The sequence below is a fragment of the Natator depressus genome, chromosome 4, assembly GCF_965152275.1.
Source record: "Natator depressus isolate rNatDep1 chromosome 4, rNatDep2.hap1, whole genome shotgun sequence".
Taxonomy (NCBI): Eukaryota; Metazoa; Chordata; order Testudines; family Cheloniidae; genus Natator; species Natator depressus.
This window is the reverse complement of record NC_134237.1, coordinates 28,072,751-28,093,186: the sequence shown is the minus strand read 5'-3', so window position 1 is coordinate 28,093,186 and position 20,436 is coordinate 28,072,751. Positions and strand designations below refer to the sequence as shown.

General features: G+C 44.5%; 1 protein-coding gene across 1 annotated transcript in view; it reads left to right on the top strand.

Annotated features, from left to right (window-relative positions):
* The first annotated feature begins 723 nt into the window (after positions 1-723).
* Positions 724-20,436, top strand: part of EMCN (endomucin) — an 84,011-nt gene continuing 64,298 nt past the window's right edge. Inside the window, exon 1 of the mRNA XM_074949982.1 lies at positions 724-1,125. Coding sequence (XP_074806083.1) covers positions 1,041-1,125 — 85 coding nt within the window. The 5' untranslated portion in view covers positions 724-1,040. The remainder of the gene's footprint in view (positions 1,126-20,436) is intronic.

Below are 20,436 nucleotides of genomic sequence, written 5' to 3'. Positions count from 1 at the left end.
TTTAAGGATATAGTCTCATCACATGGTGCAGTGAATTAAGATTAGAAATCACTGTACAGCAGAACAAGAATATACCTCATGGTACTATGAGTCCGACTCTGGATGCAGTGATTAGAGCTGGTTTTGAAATTTTCAACATTTTTAGAGAAAAACTGAAGGGTATTTTTAGCCCATTTATGACCAGCCGTATCAGTAGTGACTGACCAAGGATCGTTTGAATGCTTCTGCACTGAGTACAGAATGGGAGTTAGCCAATCTAAGTTTCTCATAGGCAGTCCAAATGCCTCTCCTTCTGGCTATGGAATGTGGCTGTTAAAATGACCTGCCATTTCATATCAAATGCAGAGTATGACTTACTCAGACTGCATTTCATAATTAGATCTTCCCATCCTGGGACATAACCTTGGGGTAAGGGAAAGGTATTCTGGGTTCATGGTGCATTCCCTTCTCTTTGGGAGACTGCAAAAGACCAGCAGCAATTACCTGAATGCCAGGCCACCTGGTGCTCACTGTTGATTCTGAGTCATCTCTGGCCATGCAGTTGGAATTCCAAGGTTTCCTGTCTTAAAATATTACCATTTATTCAGTTGCAGACTATATTAAATTGCAGTTTGCTCTCTATTTCAATACCTTGCTATAAAATGATCCTTGTTTGGACCGTCACTATTAAGTGTCCCCTTTTAAAAATATCCAAAATATGTTACAAAAAATTGGTCTGATGTACACCATTCTAAAGAAAGATCTGCCTCTCTTTAGAACCTTTCCTGGCCTCTGGGCTGAAAAAAACACAAAATAAAGTATTAACAAAAACACAGTTGACTGCCAAAGGAAATGAATTCCTGTAAGGACTGAAACAATAAGTCTCCTCTGTATTGAACTCTCGGAGGGAATATGCTGCATTTCCTCCTGTTCTTTATCAAAGTCCCCAAAATAAGCTGGAATGGGCAGTGACTTTGTACAGTCTCTGCACACCTTTTCCACTTACTAATTAGGGCCTGCCTCACAGAGAGAGAGAACACGCTGCCTGGCTCTGCAAGGGAATGCCCATGCTACAGATTACAAGTATGAATCTGCTTGGAGCTGCCCTCCTCTCCCTGGCCGTGTTCAGCGTCTGCACTGCAAATGGTAAGAGTGCACTGTTCTCTGTCACTCTTCTGACTTTCTTGGTAAGCAGCTAAGTGCGCTTGGGCACAGTTTATGGGTTTCTGCTAGGCTTCACCTCACTGTACTATAGCAGCTCAGTCGTTCATTCCCACATGTATGGGCTGAGTAACTGCATTTGGAGGAATGCAAGGAGGGCATTGGTTTTTAATCAAATCAAATGTCTATAGTGAAATAGCCTACTGACCGATCAGTTTCTGTGGCCTATCTCTGTCCAGCTGTCATGAGCCTCCCAAACCTGAGGGATTAAAAGCAACCAGCAAGTGGGAAAAGCCATTTACTCAAAAAATGTTTTCCCTCTTCTCCTGTGAAAAATATATTTTGGGGACTTTTAAAAGGATTTGAAATGTTTGTCAGATTTGAAAATACCATTTAACACATTGGGGAATTTAAAGTGTGTCCGGGTGTAACCCTGCTGACTTCACTGGAATTACACCAGCAATGAATTTGGCCAAGTCTGCTTATCAGAAGCCAGTGTATGTTGACCACAAATACATGTAGACTTTTAACATTCCTCCAGTGTAATCCCACAATGCCCAGGGCAGTAGTGTTTTAGTTCTGCAATATGAAAAAGTTACTCCCGCCTCCAAATACTTGATGATACTAGGTGACATAATGGCCATTGACCTGCTTTTTCTAATGTTTTTCTGCATAAAAGTTTGTGTACTTTCAAAGCAGAATAAATTACTTTTCATTAGAGTGGGAAGCAACTATAACTTAAACTATCATCTCATCATCTTTATCAAGGATTAATTTGAAAACAAAGCTGATTTTCTCTCTCTAATTTTTTGGCCCATTATGCAGCAGATCTGTAGTCATAGCTTTTACAGATGTCATTAGAGCAGATGGCTTTCAGTGACTGGCTACTAACCAGTGAATAGAAACTCTGTTATTAATGGATTAAGTAATTGCAGGCCACTGTGTCCTCAAACTTTTACTTGGGTTACATGTTAGAAATTGATGCACAAATAAACAAGTGTGTCTTGTGTGGTGTAACTTGTGTTGTTATTCTGGCTCATTGCTGTTAAAAACGTGATGGAGATTGACAGGTAATATTGTTGCTACAGGAAAATTTGCTTTTCAAACCCTGCCAGGTCAGTATGAACTCTGTAAGTACGTGTTTGGGCTGCTATTTATGCTCTGTCTGCCGGGGTTAGAATGAGCAGCCTTCCTGCCATTGTTAAACCTTGACTTCATTGCAGGTCTTTTGAAAAGCAAGGTGGGATTAGTTCAGTAGGAGCAGGCTCAGCGGTGCTGTTTGTAAAAGCTTATTAGAAAGCAACATGCACAGGTTAAAGGGGATGCAAAGGAGAGCTACGATTTCTGTCAAATGCATTTCCTAACACCTCTCCTGTCGCTGAAGGGGAATGATTGGGTAGTGCTCATCACACTGAATTAGCCAATATCATCAAGTAATGGTCATTTGCTTGTAACTATTTTATTCTGTTATAAAAATCTTAAACTCAAGAATCTGAAACTCCACTGGTAAAATAATAAGAAAAAAAGGAAGACCATGGGTGGAAAAATACAAAGCGTATGTCTCCATCTCTACCATACAAATGAAATGTGAGTGGAGCTGGAAAACTTCATAAATTGATAATCTGTGGAGGACAGAAAGGAATCCCCTCATGTTTGACACAATCCTATTGAAAGGGACACTGTTAACTTGAAATCTGACCAGTTTCAAAAAATGAGATGAGCAAATTCAGGTACAACACTTGCTACTGAATCCCCCTGCTAGTTTCTGTTATTTTATAATCCCACTTTCCTATTTTTTAAAAATATTTTTTTCTCCTATTGCCGTGTGAAGGACCCACCCAGAGACTATATGGGGAGAGTGAAACTGTTATATGCACAAAGTTCTGTCAAATGCTCAAAGTGAACAGACTGAGAAAACTGAGGGTTATTTTTCCTTTAATTTAATTTGATTAGTGTTCCTTGTCGCAACAGCAGGTAAAAAATGTCAGGCAGTAACTGTGATTTAAGTTGACAGTGTCCCTTTAAGTAAAATGCAGTTAAGGCAACCTCACTTTTTTTTTTAAAGTCAGTCGACATATGTTCCCCATCTTAGGGACCTAGTAAGTGGCCCTCTCAAAGCTAACTGGCTGCTCCTCTAGTCTCTGAGAGTATGCTTTCATTGCAGCTAGCCGTGACCTGGGTGGAAAGACTCATGGTGGTGGGGCTCGTGCTAGAGTGGGAAGTTGCAGCTCTGGCAGAAATTCTGACTAGCCACTCAAGCTCAGATCCAGGGCCCTGAGTTGCAACCCCACACTGCTGGTTTTAGCAAGCTAGCTCCACCTCCGCTATCTTGAGTGTCTGCCAAGGGTAGGAGTGTTCCATTCAGCTGCACTTTAGACATACCCTGAAGACTTCCAATGGTCTCCCCTTCTCATATCTTCAGATAATGTGGGGCCTTTCACAATTGTCTGGGAGCATTATAGGGTGTGTGGGGAGGACATACATCACCCTCTGAAGCATCAGGTATTGACTACCAATGGAGGCAGGAAATGACAGAGCCGCTTTTTGCATCTCCCTATCTTAATGTGTGTTGCGTGCCTTCAAATGCATCTCAAAACTATACAGTCCTGTGTGCATTCCTTTTTGTGCAATGGATTGTAAATATTCCCACATTCTGGCAAAAGACTTCGTCCCACTTAATAGGAGGCACTGTCATATTTTAGAATTATATTTAGTTGAAATTATAGATTCAGCCAAACCATAGCCTAAGAGGTGAGCACTCCCATCCCAACACTATTGAGAAGTTTGGAACTGCATCCAAATTGTGCATTTTGGGCCCAACACTCATTGAAATGTTTGCGATTTGTGGATTTGTCTGGAACCTCTCCACACACATACACACATACAGATGCAACTATTATGATCTGCAGTGTTTTTGAATGTTCTCCCCAAAAGGACATATAGTTGTCATCTTCCTTAGCCTGCAGGGATTAACTGCAGCTTGATGAATACTGGACTCAGCCTCCTGCAAGAAACAAATACAAAGAGAAAGAGAAGTTGGCAGCCCCCACAGGACTGGAAAATTTTAGGATCTAAATTCAGTCTGTGAGCTAGCAATATTTTCCTAAAATTTTTCCATTAGAGTTTCGATATGAAATTCTTTGGACACTCATGCACAAGCGTATTATTGGAGGCTGGATGAATCTAGAAATGTTCAGGATCCATTGATAGCAGAATAAAAGCCCCAGAACCTTCCTGACAACTCAACTCTAGTCTAAAGGCTTCTCTGAATCCCAAACTTCATAGTGGACTTGGGAATTCCTTGACTCTAGAATTAAAGTGCTCTCGCCTAACCACATTTCCCGCTATCCCCGTCTGCACCAAAATATACATATACCTTAGCACAGAAGTGCTTCCTGGGCTGATTCATCATGCTTCCAACTACCTATTACCTGGGGAAAAGCGCTAACAGGGAGGGAGGGACAGCTGGGAGAGAAATTGGGCCAAAGAGCTGTGAGCTATGGGATCATAGAAGATTAGGGTTGGAAGAGACCTCAGGAGGCCATCTAGTCCAACCCCCTGCTCAAACAGGACCAACACCAACTAAATCATCTCAGCCAGGGCTTTGTCAAGCCAGGCCTTAAAAGCCTCTAAGGATGGAGATTCCACCAGCTCCCTACATAACCCATTCCAGTGCTTCACCACCTTCCTAGTGAAATAGTATTTCCTAATAGCCAACCTAGACCTCCCCCACTGCAACTTGAGACGATTGCTCCTTGTTCTGTCATCTGCCACCACTGAGAACAGCTGAGCTCCATCCTCTTTGGAACCCCCCATCAGGTAGTTGAAGGCTGCTATCAAATCCCCCCTCACTCTTCTCTTCTGCAAACTAAATAAGCCCAGTTCCCTCAGCCTCTCCTCGTAAATCATGTGCCCCAGCCCCCTAATCATTTTTGTTGCCCTCCGCTGGACTCTTTCCAATTTGTCCACATCCTTTCTGTAGTGGGGGCCCCAAAACTGGATGCAATACTCCAGATGTTGCCTCAACTGTGCCGAATAGAGGGGAATAATCACTTCCCTCGATCTGCTGGCAATGCTCCTACTAATGCAGCCCAATATGCCGTTAGCGTTCTTGGCAACAAGGGCACACTCTTGACTCATATCCAGCTTCTCATCCATTAGACTCCCCAGGTCCTTTTCTGCAGAACTGCTGCTTAGCCAGTCGGTCCCCAGCCTGTAGCAGTGCATGGGACTCTTCTGTCCTAAGTGCAGGACTCTGCACTTGTCCTTGTTGAACCTCATCAGACTTCTTTTAGCCCAATCCTCTAATTTGTCTGGGTCACTCTGGATCCTATCCCTACTCTCCAGCGTATCTACCTCTCCCCCCAGCTTAGTGTCATCTGCAGACTTGCTGAGGGTGCAATCTATCCCATCATCCAGATCATTAATGAAGATGTTGAACAAAACCAGCCCCAGGACAGACCCCTGGGACACTCCACTTGATACCAGCTGCCAACTTGACATCAAGCTGTTGATCACTACCTGTTGAGCTCGACAATCTAGCCAGCTTTCTATCCACCTTATAGTCCATTCATCCAATCCATACTTTTTTTAAACTTTCTGGCAAGAATACTGTGGGAGACCGTATCAAAAGCTTTGCTGAAGTCAAGATATATCACATCCACCGCTTTCCCCATATCCACAGAGCCAGTTATCTCATCATAGAAGGCAATCAGGTTGGTCAGGCATGACTTGCTCTTAGTGAATCCATGTTGACTGATCCTGATCATCTTCCTCTCCTCCAACTGCTTCAAAATGGATTCCTTGAGGACCTGCTTCATGATTTTTCCAGGGACTGAGGTGAGGCTGTCGTCTGTAGTTCCCTGGATTCTCCTTCTTCCCTTTTTAAAAGATGGGCACTATATTTGCCTTTTTCCAATCGTCTGGGACTTCCTACAATCACCACAAGTTTTCAAAGATAATGGCCAATGGCTCTGCAATCACATCAGCCAACTCCCTCAGCACCCTCAGCTGCATTAGATCCGGCCCCATGGACTTGTGCATGTCCAGCTTTTCTAAATAGTCCTTAACCTGTTCTTTCACCACTGAGGGCTGCTCACCTCCTCCCAATACTGTGTTTCCCAGTGCAGCAGCCTGGGAGCTGACCTTGTCTGTGAAGACCAAGGCAAAAAAAGCATTGAGTACTTCAGCTTTTTCTACATCATCTGTCACAAGATGCCTCCCCCATTCAGTCCCACATTTTCCCTGACCACCTTGTTGTTGCTAACATAACTGTAGAAACCCTTCTTGTTACCATTCACATCCCTTGCTAGATGCAACTCCAATTGTGCTTTGGCCTTCCTGCTTATACCCCTGCATGCTTGAGCAATATCTTTATACTCCTCCCTGGTCATCTGTCCAAGTTTCCACTTCTTGTAAGCTTCCTTTTTGTGTTTAAGCTCACCGAAAATTTCTATGTTAAGCCAGTCTGGTCGCCTGCCATATTTGTTATTCTTTCTGCACATTGGGATGGTTGTTCTTGCACCCTCAAAAAAGCTTCTTTAAAATACAACCAGCTCTCCTAGATTCCTTTTTCCCTCATATTAGCCTCCCAGGAGATCCTGCCCATCAGTTCCCTGAGGGAGTCAAAGTCTGCTTTTCTGAAGTCCAGGGTCCATATTCTGCTACTCTCCTTTCTTCCTTTTGTCAGGATCCTGAACTCGATCATCTCATGGTCACTGCTGCCCAGGTTGCCATCCAGTTCTACTTCCCCTACCAATTCTTCCCTGTTTGTGAGCAGCAAGTCAAGAGGAGCATGGCCCCTAGTTGGTTCCTCCAGCACTTGCACCAGGAATTTGTCCCCAACATTCTCCAAAAACTTCCTGGATTGTCTGTGCACTGCTGTATTGCTCTCCCAGCAGATGTCAGGGTGATTGACGTTCCCCCATGATAACCAGGGCCTGTGATCTGGAAACTTCTGTTAGTTGTCCAAAGAAACCCTCATCTACCTCATCCACCTGGTCTGGTGGTCTATTGCAGATGCCCACCACGACATCACCCTTGTTGCTCTCACCTCTAAACTTAACCCAAAGACTCTCAAGAGGCTTTTCTCCAGTTTTGTACTGGAGCTCTGAGCAGTCATACTGCTTGCTTACATACAGTGCAACTCCTCCACCTTTTCTCCTCTGCCTGTCCTTCCTGAACAGTTTATACCCATCCATGACAGTGCTCCAGTCATGTGAGTTACCCCACCAAGTCTCTGTTATTCCAATCATATCATAGTTCCTTGACTGTGCCAGGACTTCCAATTCTTCCTGCTTGTTTCCCAGGCTTCTTGCGTTCATGTACAGGCACCTAAGATAACTAGCTGATTGCCCTACTTTCTCAGTATGAATCAGGAGGCCTCCCCTGTTGCACCCTCCTACTTGTGATTCCTCCGAGTATCCCACTTACCTCCGGGCTCAGGTCACCATCCCCCAGCGAACCTATTTAAAGCCCTCCTCACTAGGTTAGCAAGCCTGCCAGCGAAGATGCTCTTTCCTCTCTTCATTAGGTGGATTCCATCTCTTCCTAGCAATCCTTCTTCCTGAAACAACATGCCATGGGCAAAGAATCCAAAGCCCTCTCTCCGAGAGCACCTGCGTAACCATGCATTTACCTCCACAATTCAATGGTCCCCACCTTTGATGATGATCAAATACAGACACTCCTTCTGAATCAACACCAAGATTTATTTTCCTGAAGAAATGAACCAAGACTAAAGTGAAGCTTGTTCTCTAATTGTTTTCAGTGGAGTGTAGGCATTAGCATGTGCTTATAGAATAATATCTAGCACTTTTACAATGCATGTCTTCTTCACAGCACAGTACATATATTCACTAAGCATCTGATTCTGTGACTTTTTGTGACAGTGAGTAGCACTTTGCCCACCAAGCACTCCTGTCAAAATCAGGCATTCGAAACAAACAGGAGTACTGGCGGAGAAAGGTACTATTAAATTAGTGTGGGTGGGCAGGTGTGTGGGATGGTGGTGAGGCAGAATTTGGCAGTACAGGCCTGATCCAAAGGGCACTGAAGTCATTTGAAGTCTTTCCACTGACTTCATTAGGCTTTGTGTCAAACCCTAAATGAGATGAACCTAAACCAAAGCCCCCAGATCTGAACACTACTGAGCTTTGTGGGTCACCCCATCTCTATAACCAGACAAACCAAACAGCCAGATTCCAGCTTTGCAGCTTGAGACAATTGATGATGACAAAATGATACTAATTAACAGGAGCACTTTCAAGTGATGGTTGTTTGCATTTCTATTTAGATGTGCTTTGAGTTTGTAAGTATCGTTAATTGTAGCCAGAAGCGATGGACAAACTGTTCTCCTCTCCTTCCCTCGCTCATGTCCCCATATACACAAACCTTCATTTGTTTTAGGAACTAGATGCAAAGGGAACCATTTTTTTGAGCTATTGCAACACTTGAATATGTTTTCTTCCCATTCTGTGTCCCTTTCCCCTCCTGTTTTGGTTGAGACCTCAAATGCTGTATCAGCTCAGTTTTGCAGACTCAAGAAATTGAATAGGCTTTGGGTAATTGGCTGAATTTTGGATGCTTATCTGAACTGAACTTGAACTTGCACTCTAAACATTTTGGGGTTTGCCGGTTGTTCGTAGGTGGGGACATCTGAAATCAGTTTGCAAGATGGACATTTTCAAACATCTAATTGCAGTAAATGGAATTTACTCTAGCCTTTAATAGAGCTTTAGTTCCTGGGCAGGTGGTGTTCTCCCTCCCGACACATTCCTTTGACTCATTACTGCTGTCTCATGTTGGGCCAATAATGGCTTGTGGATTTCAAAGGTAAACGTACAATTTTTGTTCTGTTCTGTAGTATATTTTACTCCCAAACACAAAGGCAGGTTCAACACAGGTGGATAAGATAAGGAAACACAAGCTGAGAATAGAAATAGCTCACTTGACCGGTGAGCAGGGCATGATGTGCAGCCAGAACAAATGGAAGCTGGATCCTTAGGGAATATTAAATTCAGCCACCTCTGGCTGCAAACACGACACTATATAATATTAAAAATACCAAACTAGAGGCTGTCTTGCTTTCATACATTTTCTCACTTGAAATGATTTTGGAGTGCTTTTTTCTGGGTTTTTCTGTCTCCTATATCTGGACCAAATCCAGAGGCAAAATATCCACTGAACTCAATGAGCTTTTCCTAATTAAAGAATGAGTAAGAAGCTCAGTGTTTGACCTTCTGTTTACCTACATGCTTATCTCCAGCCTCTGCAAAATCTGTGGATACATAAGTGACAAAACTCTTTCCAGACATACTGTCTCCGACTAGACTAATGAAGGTTCTAACTGGTGACATTCTGCCGTGAAGCTATCATTACAGTTTAAAGAATGTTCAGACCACAGAGCATCAACCCACAGAGAGATGTTACTGATTTTGTACTGCAGTGAATTTCTAATTTTATGCTGAAGCAAATTTAAGACTGATCATCTACTTTTTATAAATACCATGTTTAAAAATGTACATTGTAATTGGTTAGGAAAAAGGTATGTCAAGGTTGGGATGCTATAAAACTATGGCCGCTGCTGGAAAAATTCTCCCCTGACTAAAACTCTTGGCAAAACTGTCAAAATTCAATAGTATTGCAAGGGGTGTCATTTGACACAGAACTTGGCCCAGTGGATATGTAGGAACTGTTGCTTCCATACAGCAAGTCACAAATCTAGGCCAAGCTCTAATAAAATCCCATAATCTGCACTTGGCAAGCCCAAGACCAGGCCAGCATGCAAGGAAACAGGTATCCCATTTTTAAACTGGGGTATTGGAATCCCTGGGCCAGATCCTGGCCTGTGATATAAGCCATTTGAATTGCTCCAGTAGTGCATAAGGCCCCCTAAAGAGGAAATGGGTCCAGTTCTCCTGTGGTGGGTTAGGTCCTTCCCAACTAGGCCTGATAGAGAGCACCTGGCCTCTATGAAGACTCAGGCAGCAATTGTGAAAAGGGAATAGGGAAGGAGCAGTAAGGAGCTGGTGACAGTTGCCAGTCAAGAGCTCTATGAGACTCAAAAGAACAGTAGTCAAGAGCTGCTGGTGAAGTTCAGTGAGAACACTGTTGGGAGAGTGCTATGGATAGGAGTTGCTGGAGAGAACTGGCCAGAGTGGGGGAACCCTGCTGAGTAGAAGACTTGTGCAGAGAATCCTCGATAAAGGGGAAGAACCAGCTCACTCAGTGCAGGCTGAGCCCAGGAACCAGAGAGTTGATTCTGGAGGGAGGTTCCCATGAGCAGGGGTGGGACTCCAAACAAAGAGGCCCGAGGAGTGGAATGCTGCAGGGAGCCCTCTTGCAGAACAGCTGAGTGGAGGGCTGTGAGAGAAGAGCTGCAAGAAGCATGGAGAATTGCTGGAGATGTGGAGGCCCTGGAATAGGTGCATAGTAATTGGAGGAATTGTTGACTCTTGGATGTGTGGCTTGGAGATGGGCCCCAGAGTGCAGGGCTGGAGGACTGCTGCATTTTAACCTGCCTTACTTTGGGGTCGGAGGGCGGGGGTGAGAATTCTGACTTGGAGGAGCTTGCTGAATATGGAATTGTGGTAATTATTCCTGGGTTCAGGCCTAGAAGTGGACTCTGAGAGGGACAATGTTCCTTTTCCAGGAGGGGGACGTGACCATTAGTCTAATCTGAGGTGAAGAAGATGGGCAACTTGGTCGGCTCCAGGGACTGTAGGAGAAAACAGACAGGACTCACCTGTATCACAGTCTCCCCCCTGCCACCCCAATGTGTTGACAAAGTATTTTCAAAACAACATTTAATCTCATTTTTACTTGCACTTGGATGTTCTGGTGTGTTTGCTGTAGGTTGTAGATAGCAGCACACTGCAGGTGGCTGAGAGCAAGGAGCAAATACCAGAGTGGAATTTCCTCATCACATACATGTTCTGTAGCCTTTCTGCCTTGCCATATCATTCTAATGAAATTGTGCATCTTGCCAGCATGGGAGATATACTCCAGCATTGCTATCCTACAAGATATTTAATCCTTTTAAAGAGAACATTCAGTTTGTATTAATATCTCAAGTGCACAGAGTTGAAGCTTTTTTGAAGAACACTGGTGCAATTCAAGTGTTAGGGTTAAGTTAATTGAACCATTGGTTGTCGTAATGAGTTGTTAATTCTTTCTTCTTATCATTTTTAGCAGAATATTAATATACCAAAGGGATTCGTATTTGGGCTTGACATGTATGGCCAGTGAGGCAACACTAACTAACATTCCAAAATCCTTGATTTTTAGCTGGGGAAAACAGTGGCAGTAAGGTGAGCATCTGCTGCCTTCCTGGCCAAAGAATCTAGCTCTTTTCTATATAATAATTTATATACACTTTTATAATGTAATTACCCTCCTGGTCTGAGATGTGAATTTTTTGCTTCATAATGACTAGAAATAATCAGTCTGGCATATCCCAGGACTTCCTGGCTGCAGAATTTGCCACAGGTTCCACCCCCCAACACAGAACGTTGACTTTTATTTAAAAAATAAATACATCTTAGCCTTTAAGGCTGCGACGATAACATTTGCAGTGTAAACAAATACAGTGATTATATCTCAATAGCTGTATATATCTCAGAGAGATGATTTCAGGCTAAGGGCATTACCCATATTCTCAGCGTGATTGAACTTGGACATCTAATAATGTCAATGTTGCTAATTGTTTTGAAGCTGGCCATTTAAGTGAAAAGTTGTTGTTAGAAGCAGTGGGAAAGCTAGTTGCTAACAAGGAACTAGAAAGTCAACACCCCCTCATCCCCAAAAATGATCACATCAAACCCTTCAAGAGAAGAAGCAAAAGAGGAGATTCATCCCTTCAGCCATGCCTATAGCTTCAACTGCCCTCTGGCCCAATTACTTTCCCAGATGCCAAAAAGCTCCACATAGCCCTCTCAGAGCTGACAAAACTTTCAGCTTCCCCCTGACAGCTTCTCCTATATGTGAATACAAAATGCTGCAGCACAATGAAAATTGAACGTTCACGCAATTGAACTGAATATCTAAGTAAATGACACTGGTGATACTTTAATGACGGTAGTTATTCAGTTTCTTAGGGGATTCAATAAAAGTTAAAATTTTAAAATTTGCTTGAGGGCTGCCATGGAAATCCGAGCCTGCAGAATCCAGGGCTCCCTGCTGCACAATTTAGCTCCAGCTTGAGCACAGCATGTGAGCCTTGGAAATATATCACTTTAGTGTTAAAAGGATGGCTGTCCAAACACCCTATTATATTAATGCAACTTCAGAGTGTCTTTTGGGGAATGGTGTTCTTTTAACAGAAGGGTGCTATAGTATATCACTGTATTTGTGTAAATGACATCGGCGGCAGAAAATATATTTGCTGAATTACTGGATTCCGTTTGAAGCTGTTGGTTGATGGGGGTTCCAGTGAATATCAAGAGGAAGATTGGTATTAAAATACTTGCAGAATAATGAAGTACTAGAGGTATGCTGCCAATAATTGAAACACTACATATAGGTACCCCGATACACCCCTTTTCATAAGCATGCCAACTTAGTGATATAGTTGCACCTACTTTGTAATGTCATAGGAATTTAGAGATGAAAGTGACTTAATCTGCTAGTGTAATGCCGACAGACCCTGGCTGTAGGCGGGCAGGATTGAACCTGGGACTTCTGAAGCTAAATGCATGAGCCTCTGCTGCAAGAGCTAAAAGGCACAGGGCTGTTAGCTATGGCTGTAGCAGATTCATTAATTTCTAAGTGGTCTCGGTGCCACTACACAGGTCAGAGCACTGCACCCAAGAGGTGTGTGGGTTACACTAGGACACCTTATCTAGCTGTCTCTCTTTCAGCAGACAGTGGCAGTAGTGCCATGCTCTCTACCTCCTCTGTTTCTTCATTGCCCCTTAACAGCATCCTGTTCTGGATGCTGTATTGACCTACTGCCTCAACTGTTAGTGACACCCATCCCTCCTCTGCAACATCAAAGCATACGAGAAAGATACTCGTTTAGAATCTGGACCCAACTGTACCCTCTGGCTGGTGCAGATTCAAAGTAACAATGGCTAATTAAAACAAGGAGGAGTCCTTGTGGCCCAAATAAATTTGTTAGTCTCTAAAGTGCCACAAGGACTCCTTGTTGTTTTTGCTGATACAGACTAACACGGCTGCCACTCTGAAACCAATGACTAATTAGTGGACCCAGTCAATTAGTCAATATCCATGGTCAGTTAATTCCCCCAGCCATTTGCCTGCCCCCCGTTACAGGTACCAGATATTTTATCCTCTGCATGCATCAATAGCTAAAGTGATAACAAATATCTCATTTTTGCTTTCTTTAATATTGGGATGTTCTGTACCTTCTAGTCCTTGTGGCTTTATTCTAAGCATTGTGGAAAAAGATGAACAGGGACTTAATTCAGTATGGAATTAAAGTAATTATGAAAGCAATTTCTAACATTCCCACAGAAGTTCATGTGGGAGTCAGGCTGTATCCGAGGCTCCAAACGCAAATGCTTCTGGAGAAATAGCAGCAGCAGAATGGCAAGTGTGGGTGTGGCTGGAGTGAGTGTATAGCAGATACAGGATATGCTAAAAATACATACATAGTGGGAGCAGCTGCGATGACCCCTTCCTGCATTGTACAGTTAGGCCAAGTTGAATCTTACTCTATTAGAGCTAGCCACAAACCCATGATTTTACTGCATGCTACAGCGACAGTGCATGATAGAAGATAACTACCAGTTGACTCATACTCGGGTTCTCCTTTGTCCCCTTATTTTCATACACAAAATTTACTGATTTGGGGGCAGCAAAACAAGTACTGTAATAAATCTATGACCTAGGACTTCATAGTTGTCACACTGGTGTGCATCTTGACCACCTGGTATTTCAAGGCAATAGAAAGAATAGAATTAAGATCTTTGTGTTCTGAAAGAACAGGCCATCCCCTCTAATGGAGAATCACAATAAGCTGTTAGCAGTATAGAGCCCATGGCAAACAGCTAAGTGGTTCTGATTCCATCCAGTGCTGGGCAGTATTCGACAGTTCTCAGTAATCATTAATTCCTTTCCCTTCACGTTCTTAAAATGTTTTAGGGTAAAAACTTTGAAAAGCACCTAAGTAATTTAGGGGTCCAAGTCACATTGACTTTCACTTAAGATTTTGAAAAATCTGACCCCAGCTATCAAAAGTTGAGTGAGAGATCCCGTTTAGTGACTATATGACAACTGCATGTAAAACAACGAAGGCAGCTTTATACTTGTCTGTACATTTGGCAAACTTTTTAAGTGACTAGGATAAGTGCATCAGCATACCAGTCCTATTCCATGTCGTCAACCCTGTACACTACCCCAGAAAAGCAGACTCTGTTAAGAGTAAGTACATTCTGCTTTTTTGGGAAATGTGCAGGGCTGAGTACATTGTGCTAAACAAACTAACTATAATAAAAACAACAAGGAGTCCGATGGCACCTTAAAGACTAACAGATTTATTTGAGCATTAGTTAGTCTTTAAGGTGCCACCGGACTCCTTGTTGTTTTTGTGGATACAGACTAACATGGCTACCCCTTGATACTTAACTATAATAAAAGACTCTGTTTGTTTTAAAATGTCTGTTTCTTCTTATAGGTTAAGATCTTCTAGGGCTTCCATTTTATCTCCTTAAAAATATGGTCCAGGATTAAACTTGGCAATTAAGGTCACAACATAATAGCAATTAAGCATAATTCAGAGTCCTATAGCCTTCTCTCAGCTATTGGGTGAGGTGAGTTGGAAGGGGATCAATATTCCCACTCTTGATTGTTGTGAGGGATAAGGGTTTTTAGTTTGTTCTCTCTCTTACTCCTCCAGATGGTGCACAGGAGGAGCCTGAGGCCTTGTCTACACACAAACTTGCACCAGTTAATCAAAACTGTATTTTAAAATTGATTTAGTTAAACCAGCCCAAGTTTGTGGGTAGATCCCTTAGTGACTCCTGCAATTCCTCTTCCTTCTCCCCCCTTCCATCCCCCCAAAAAGGAAGAAGGGAGGGAGATGGTCTGGAGCAGTGGCTCTCATCCTTTGCACACTACTCTACCCATTTCAGGAGTCTGATTTATCTTTCATTCCCCCAAGTTTCATTTCACTTAAAAACTACTTGCTCACAAAATCAGACATAAAAATACAAAAGTGTCACAGCACACTATTACTGAAAAGTTGCTCACTTTCTCATTTTTACCATGTAATTATAAAATAAATCAACTGGAATATAAATTTTGTACTTTTTTAGTGAATAGTACATAGAGCAGTATAAACAAGTCAGTGCCTGTATGAAATTGTAGTTTGTACTGACTTCGCTAGTGCTTTTTATGTAGCCTGTGGTAAAACTAGGCAAATATCTAGATGAGTTGATGTACCCCCTGGAAGAGCTCTGTGTACTCCCAGGGTACGCATACCCTGGTTGAGAACCACTGTTTTGGAGGTGTAAATACTTCCAGATCTTTCTAGAACTGGGAGCCTAGCTTCCTGGATGATTGTGAAGTGTTGCCTTTCATTGCTAGTATAAAGCACAGGTAAGGTGTACGGCACTCTAATACACAAAAATAGAGTGACCCTGCACCACTCAGCATAGTATGAGAGACAAGGTCTACGCAGGGAACACTTTGACCAGATAGCTATACTATACCAGCAAAGTGTTCCTAGTGTAGATGCAGTTTATACTGGTAAAACTCATGCTTTTGCCAGTATAGCTTATCTCAGCTCCAGCCCCAGTGAAAAAAGCTATACTGTACCAGCAAAAGCTCATCTACATTAGGGGCTTTTGCTAACATGGCTATGCCGGCCAGGGACCGCATATCATCACCCCCCTGACAGCTATGCTGGCTGAAGTTTGTAGTGTAGAGCTTCCCATAGACACGCTGAATTCATTGGAAATGCAGAGTGGAGATACTGTAGTAGGGATTTTTGATTGGTTTTTGCCTAACTATGTAGGGGGATCAGTGAAACTGACTATACTTTGTTAGGGCACAAAATTTGCAAACTGTACAGCTAGTGACAGAAATGCTTTTTCTTTAGTCCATTAGTTATTTTAAGTGCTATTTATGACCATGGGTAAAAATGTTTAGGCAGAAGTTTGATCTGTAAGCTGATAATTTGCCATTAACTATCTATCTTAAGCCACTGTGCCAGTAGTTATTCACTATTATCCTGTTCATTCTCCTCTATAGTATTTTGTGTAGGAACAGTTTTCTGTGCACTTTGCATATAAATAGCTTTTATGGACTGTTTGTCTGGTGCACAGGGAGTGCTACCCATGTGTTCTGGGAAGGGGAAGAAGGAGAAGTATCAACACAGTGTTTCACTTCCTGCTCCTCTTTGTTCTCTTGTAGAGAAATTGCATCAAGTTCCACTGCTTCCACCCCTTTCTTCCTTTGGTCACTCCCAGCTGTCATGGTAAGAGGCCTCCTCTTCTGTGAGGCTTAGATTCCATCTCAGCAGCACCGCTACCCTCTTTCTCCTTTCGCATTGCAGTAGCTTGGGTTCTGGTTCCGTCCTACTCATTGCCCTTCCTTCCTCCTATTCCCAGCTACTTCTACTCCCTTCGCTTCCCACGTCAAAGCAGGGAGCCGCTGCCCTACCCTCAACAGGTCATAGTAGGACTGCCCTCCTGAGACTCTCTGGCCTTGCTCGCTTCCCTCAAGGCCTGAATGTCCCCCTGCTGTGGGAGTGGATGGCTCCCTCCTTCTTTGCTTCCAGAAGAGGGGTCTGCAACTCTGAGTGTGTTTAAAAACTGAGGTTTAATTTGCCCTTTATGGGGGACAGTGTTTGAAGGGAGGGTGTCTGTTTGGCAAACTGAAATGGGGGGGGGGGATTGCTTTACGCTGCTCTGCACCTAAGCCTAAAGAGACTGGCACCTCTCCTTGGCTTACACTTTTTAGCCTAGTCTGCACGAGAAAAATGGCCCTTGACAACTTGAAATGGGGCAATTAAACCTCGCCATTGTGAATCTGTTCAGCCTGTCCATATAAGCAGAGGTTCTCTGCCTTTTTCTTGCTGAGGCCCACGGCAACATGTGATAAAAACTCCACGGCCCCTCTGCGCCACGACGACTCGTTTTCTGCATAGAAAAGCCAGGGCCCATGTTAGGGGGTAGCAAGCAGGCCAGTTGCCTGGGGCCCCATGCCACAGGGGCCCCCACGAAGCTACACTGCTCAGGCTTCGGTTTCAGCCCCAGGTGGCAGGGCTCAGGCCCTTGGGCTTCAGTCTCATGTGATGGGGCTTTGGCTTTCTGCCCTGGGCCCAGTGGTGAGCTGGAGCTGGTTCCCACCGGTTCGCTAGAACCGGTTGTTAAATTTAGAAGCCCTTTTAGAACCGGTTGTTCCGCGAGGGAGAACCGGTTCTAAAAGGGGTTCTAAATTTAACCGGCCAAAAGTGGGCCCTAAGGCGCCGACTCCACGGGTGCTCCAGCCCTGGAGCACCCACAGGGAAAATTTGGTGGGTGCAGAGCACCCATTGGCAGCTCCCCTCCCGGCCCCAGCCCCAGCTCACCTCTGTTCCGCCTCCGCCTCCTCCCCTGAACGCGCCGCCCCGCTCTGCTTCTCCGCCCCTCCCCAGACTTCCCGCGAATCAGCTGTTTGTGCGGGAAGCTGGGGCAGGCTGAGAAGCAGGCGGCGGCTTCACGCTCAGGCCCAGGGAGGCGGAGGTGAGCTGGTGCTGGGGCGGAGGGCGTGAGGAGGGCCGCCTGCGCCACAGCAGGTAACCCGGGGGGGGGCGCAGGGGAACCGCTCCCCGCCCCAGCTCACCTCCGCCACCCTCGGGCTGAGTGTGAAGCCGCCGCCTGCTTCTCAGCCCTCCCAGGCTTCCCGCCGAACAGCTGATTCGCGGAAAGCCGGGGGGTGGGCAGAGAAGCAGAGCCGGGCGGTGCGTTCAGGGGTGGAGGCGGAGCAGAGGTGAGCTGGGGCCAGGCGCGGGGTGGGGAGCTACCAGTGGGTGCTCTGCACCCACCAAATTTTCCCCGTGGGTGCTCCAGCCCCGGAGTACCCAGGGAGTCGGCGCCTAAGGCGCCACTTTTGATGTGATCGGTGTGGTGAGCGGTTGCTCCCCCTGCTCCCCCACTAGCTACACTCCCCTGCCCCTTGGAGCCAGAGGGACCTGCCGGATGCTTCCTGGGAGCTGCCCCAGGTAAGCAGCGCCGGGACTCCCCATCTTCCCCCCCCCCGGCAGGTCCCTCTGGCTCTTAGGGGTGGGGTGGACACCCACTACGAGACCCTCCTGCCCGGTTCTGGGGGCAGTCAGGGGACAGAGGAGGGGGGTGGATGGGGCAGGGGTCCTGGGGGGGCGTCAAGGAACATGGTGGGTTGGATGGGGCAGGAGTCCCGGGGGTTGGGGTGGGCAACGACCCCTTCGAGGGGTGAGGAGGGAACCAGTTGTTAAGATTTTGGCAGCTCATCACTGCCTGGGCCCCAGTGAATCTAACACTGGTCCTGCTTGGAAGATCCCCTGAAACCTGCTCGCGGCCCCCCAAGGAGCCCCGGACCCCTGGTTGAGAACCGCTACATATAACTACTCCCTCCAGTCATTGCACTGCAGCTTCCAAAACAGAAAACTTGTATGAATAAAATCACAGAAACTGCAGTAGCTCAAAGCGAGAAACAAAGAGGAATACAAGAGACGGTGCACAGAGTCATCACAGAAAGGACTACACAAGCACTAGGGACTGTGCTGGGAAGACCACTTTCAATGGCGTCCCTGCAGCGCCAGCACTTTCTATCCATGCTAGCACTAGAGTGCCAGCGTAGGGTATGCTGGTGATAGGCAAATGCAATTTCAAACTGGCTGGTCATATTCGTTTACCATTGCAAGCACTTTTGAATGTGTGCATGACGTGTGTTATAACTGCTGCACGTGCTTGTGGGAGAAATATAAACAAACTGGGAGGCGGTTTGTCTTTTGCCCGATGAAATTAACAAATGGCTACATTTAGTGTGACACCTTTTCAGTGTTGCTAACACCCACCATTTTATCACAAGTCTTGCAGTATTTGGTGTTTCTCCAAAAGCTCCTGCCCCTGGGTTCAACACGTGCGAACTTCAGCTTTTACGTTTTTTAAAAAAGTTAGTTTTTAGTCCTCATGGTTACAGAGGAAAGTGAAAGAAAAGGTGAAAATGTGAACCCAAAGGGCTCCAAACACCAGAAGACAACCCCTCTCCTGCACCTGAAGTTTATTACTTTTAAAAACTAATTCATTTTATTCTAATCTTGTGAGTTTTGAATGCCTGGGTTGGCAATAATGATCATACTTGGTTTTAAAGAGAAACTTCTAAAGTTAGGTTTAAAAATCTTGATAGTGCATTCTGTTTGGAAGGATTTGGGATACAAATCCTTTTCCCCAGAATTTCTGTGGTGCCCACTGATCTTTCTGATATGTATAGTATGGTATAACAGCGTTTACTCAAACACCACTTAACTGACACACTATGGCTACATTTCAGCATTGTCCTGCAGCATATGTAACTTTCAGGTTACTCCTGGTTAACTGAACCATCAGTTCTCTGTTTTCAACGTCTCAGAAATATTTTGAATAACTAGAGTTCTAATCAATGGTATGTTTGTCTGTACCGCACCTAACACAATGGGGCCCTGATGTGGTTGGCTTCTCGGCATTACTGCAATCTAAATGTTAAATAATAATAAGTTACTAATGCTATGCAATCAAGATTGTAATATGAGAGCCTAGTACAGTCCAAAATGTGACTTCTCCATGACCTGTCACCCCTGTTGCTGTTTGACTTTGGCTTAATGGTGTACTTTACAGGAAGCTCAAAAGTATTATAGGGAGGGTTTATACTGAGTTGTTAGTTTTGTACCCAAAGATCAAAAACACTCTGCTCTTAAAAGTATCTGGAACTTTTGACCCTGCTGATTACTAGCAGTGAACTGCTCATGGAACTACATGACCCTCTTAATTGCAGTGAGCAACAAAAATCACATCTGATTGAAATGAACTAGTCATGTACAGCGCATTGCCTACTAGAGAGAAGGGGCTAGAAGAATTCCTTTAATGAATTCCACTCCTTGTCATTATCCTGGTTGCCCTTAAAATGTCATTCATTACATACATAGTATTGAAAAGGCTGTAGTAAAATGTGATCAATTTCCACTCCTCCCATTCAACACTCGGTGTATGTCAAAACTGCAATTTTTAACCCAGGGTTAGTAGGACTTGAGTTAGCAGACCGTGGGTTTGTTAATTTAGGGCTTGAGCATCTACAAGAATTTGTAACCCCAGGTTAGGAATTGTTGAACCCTGG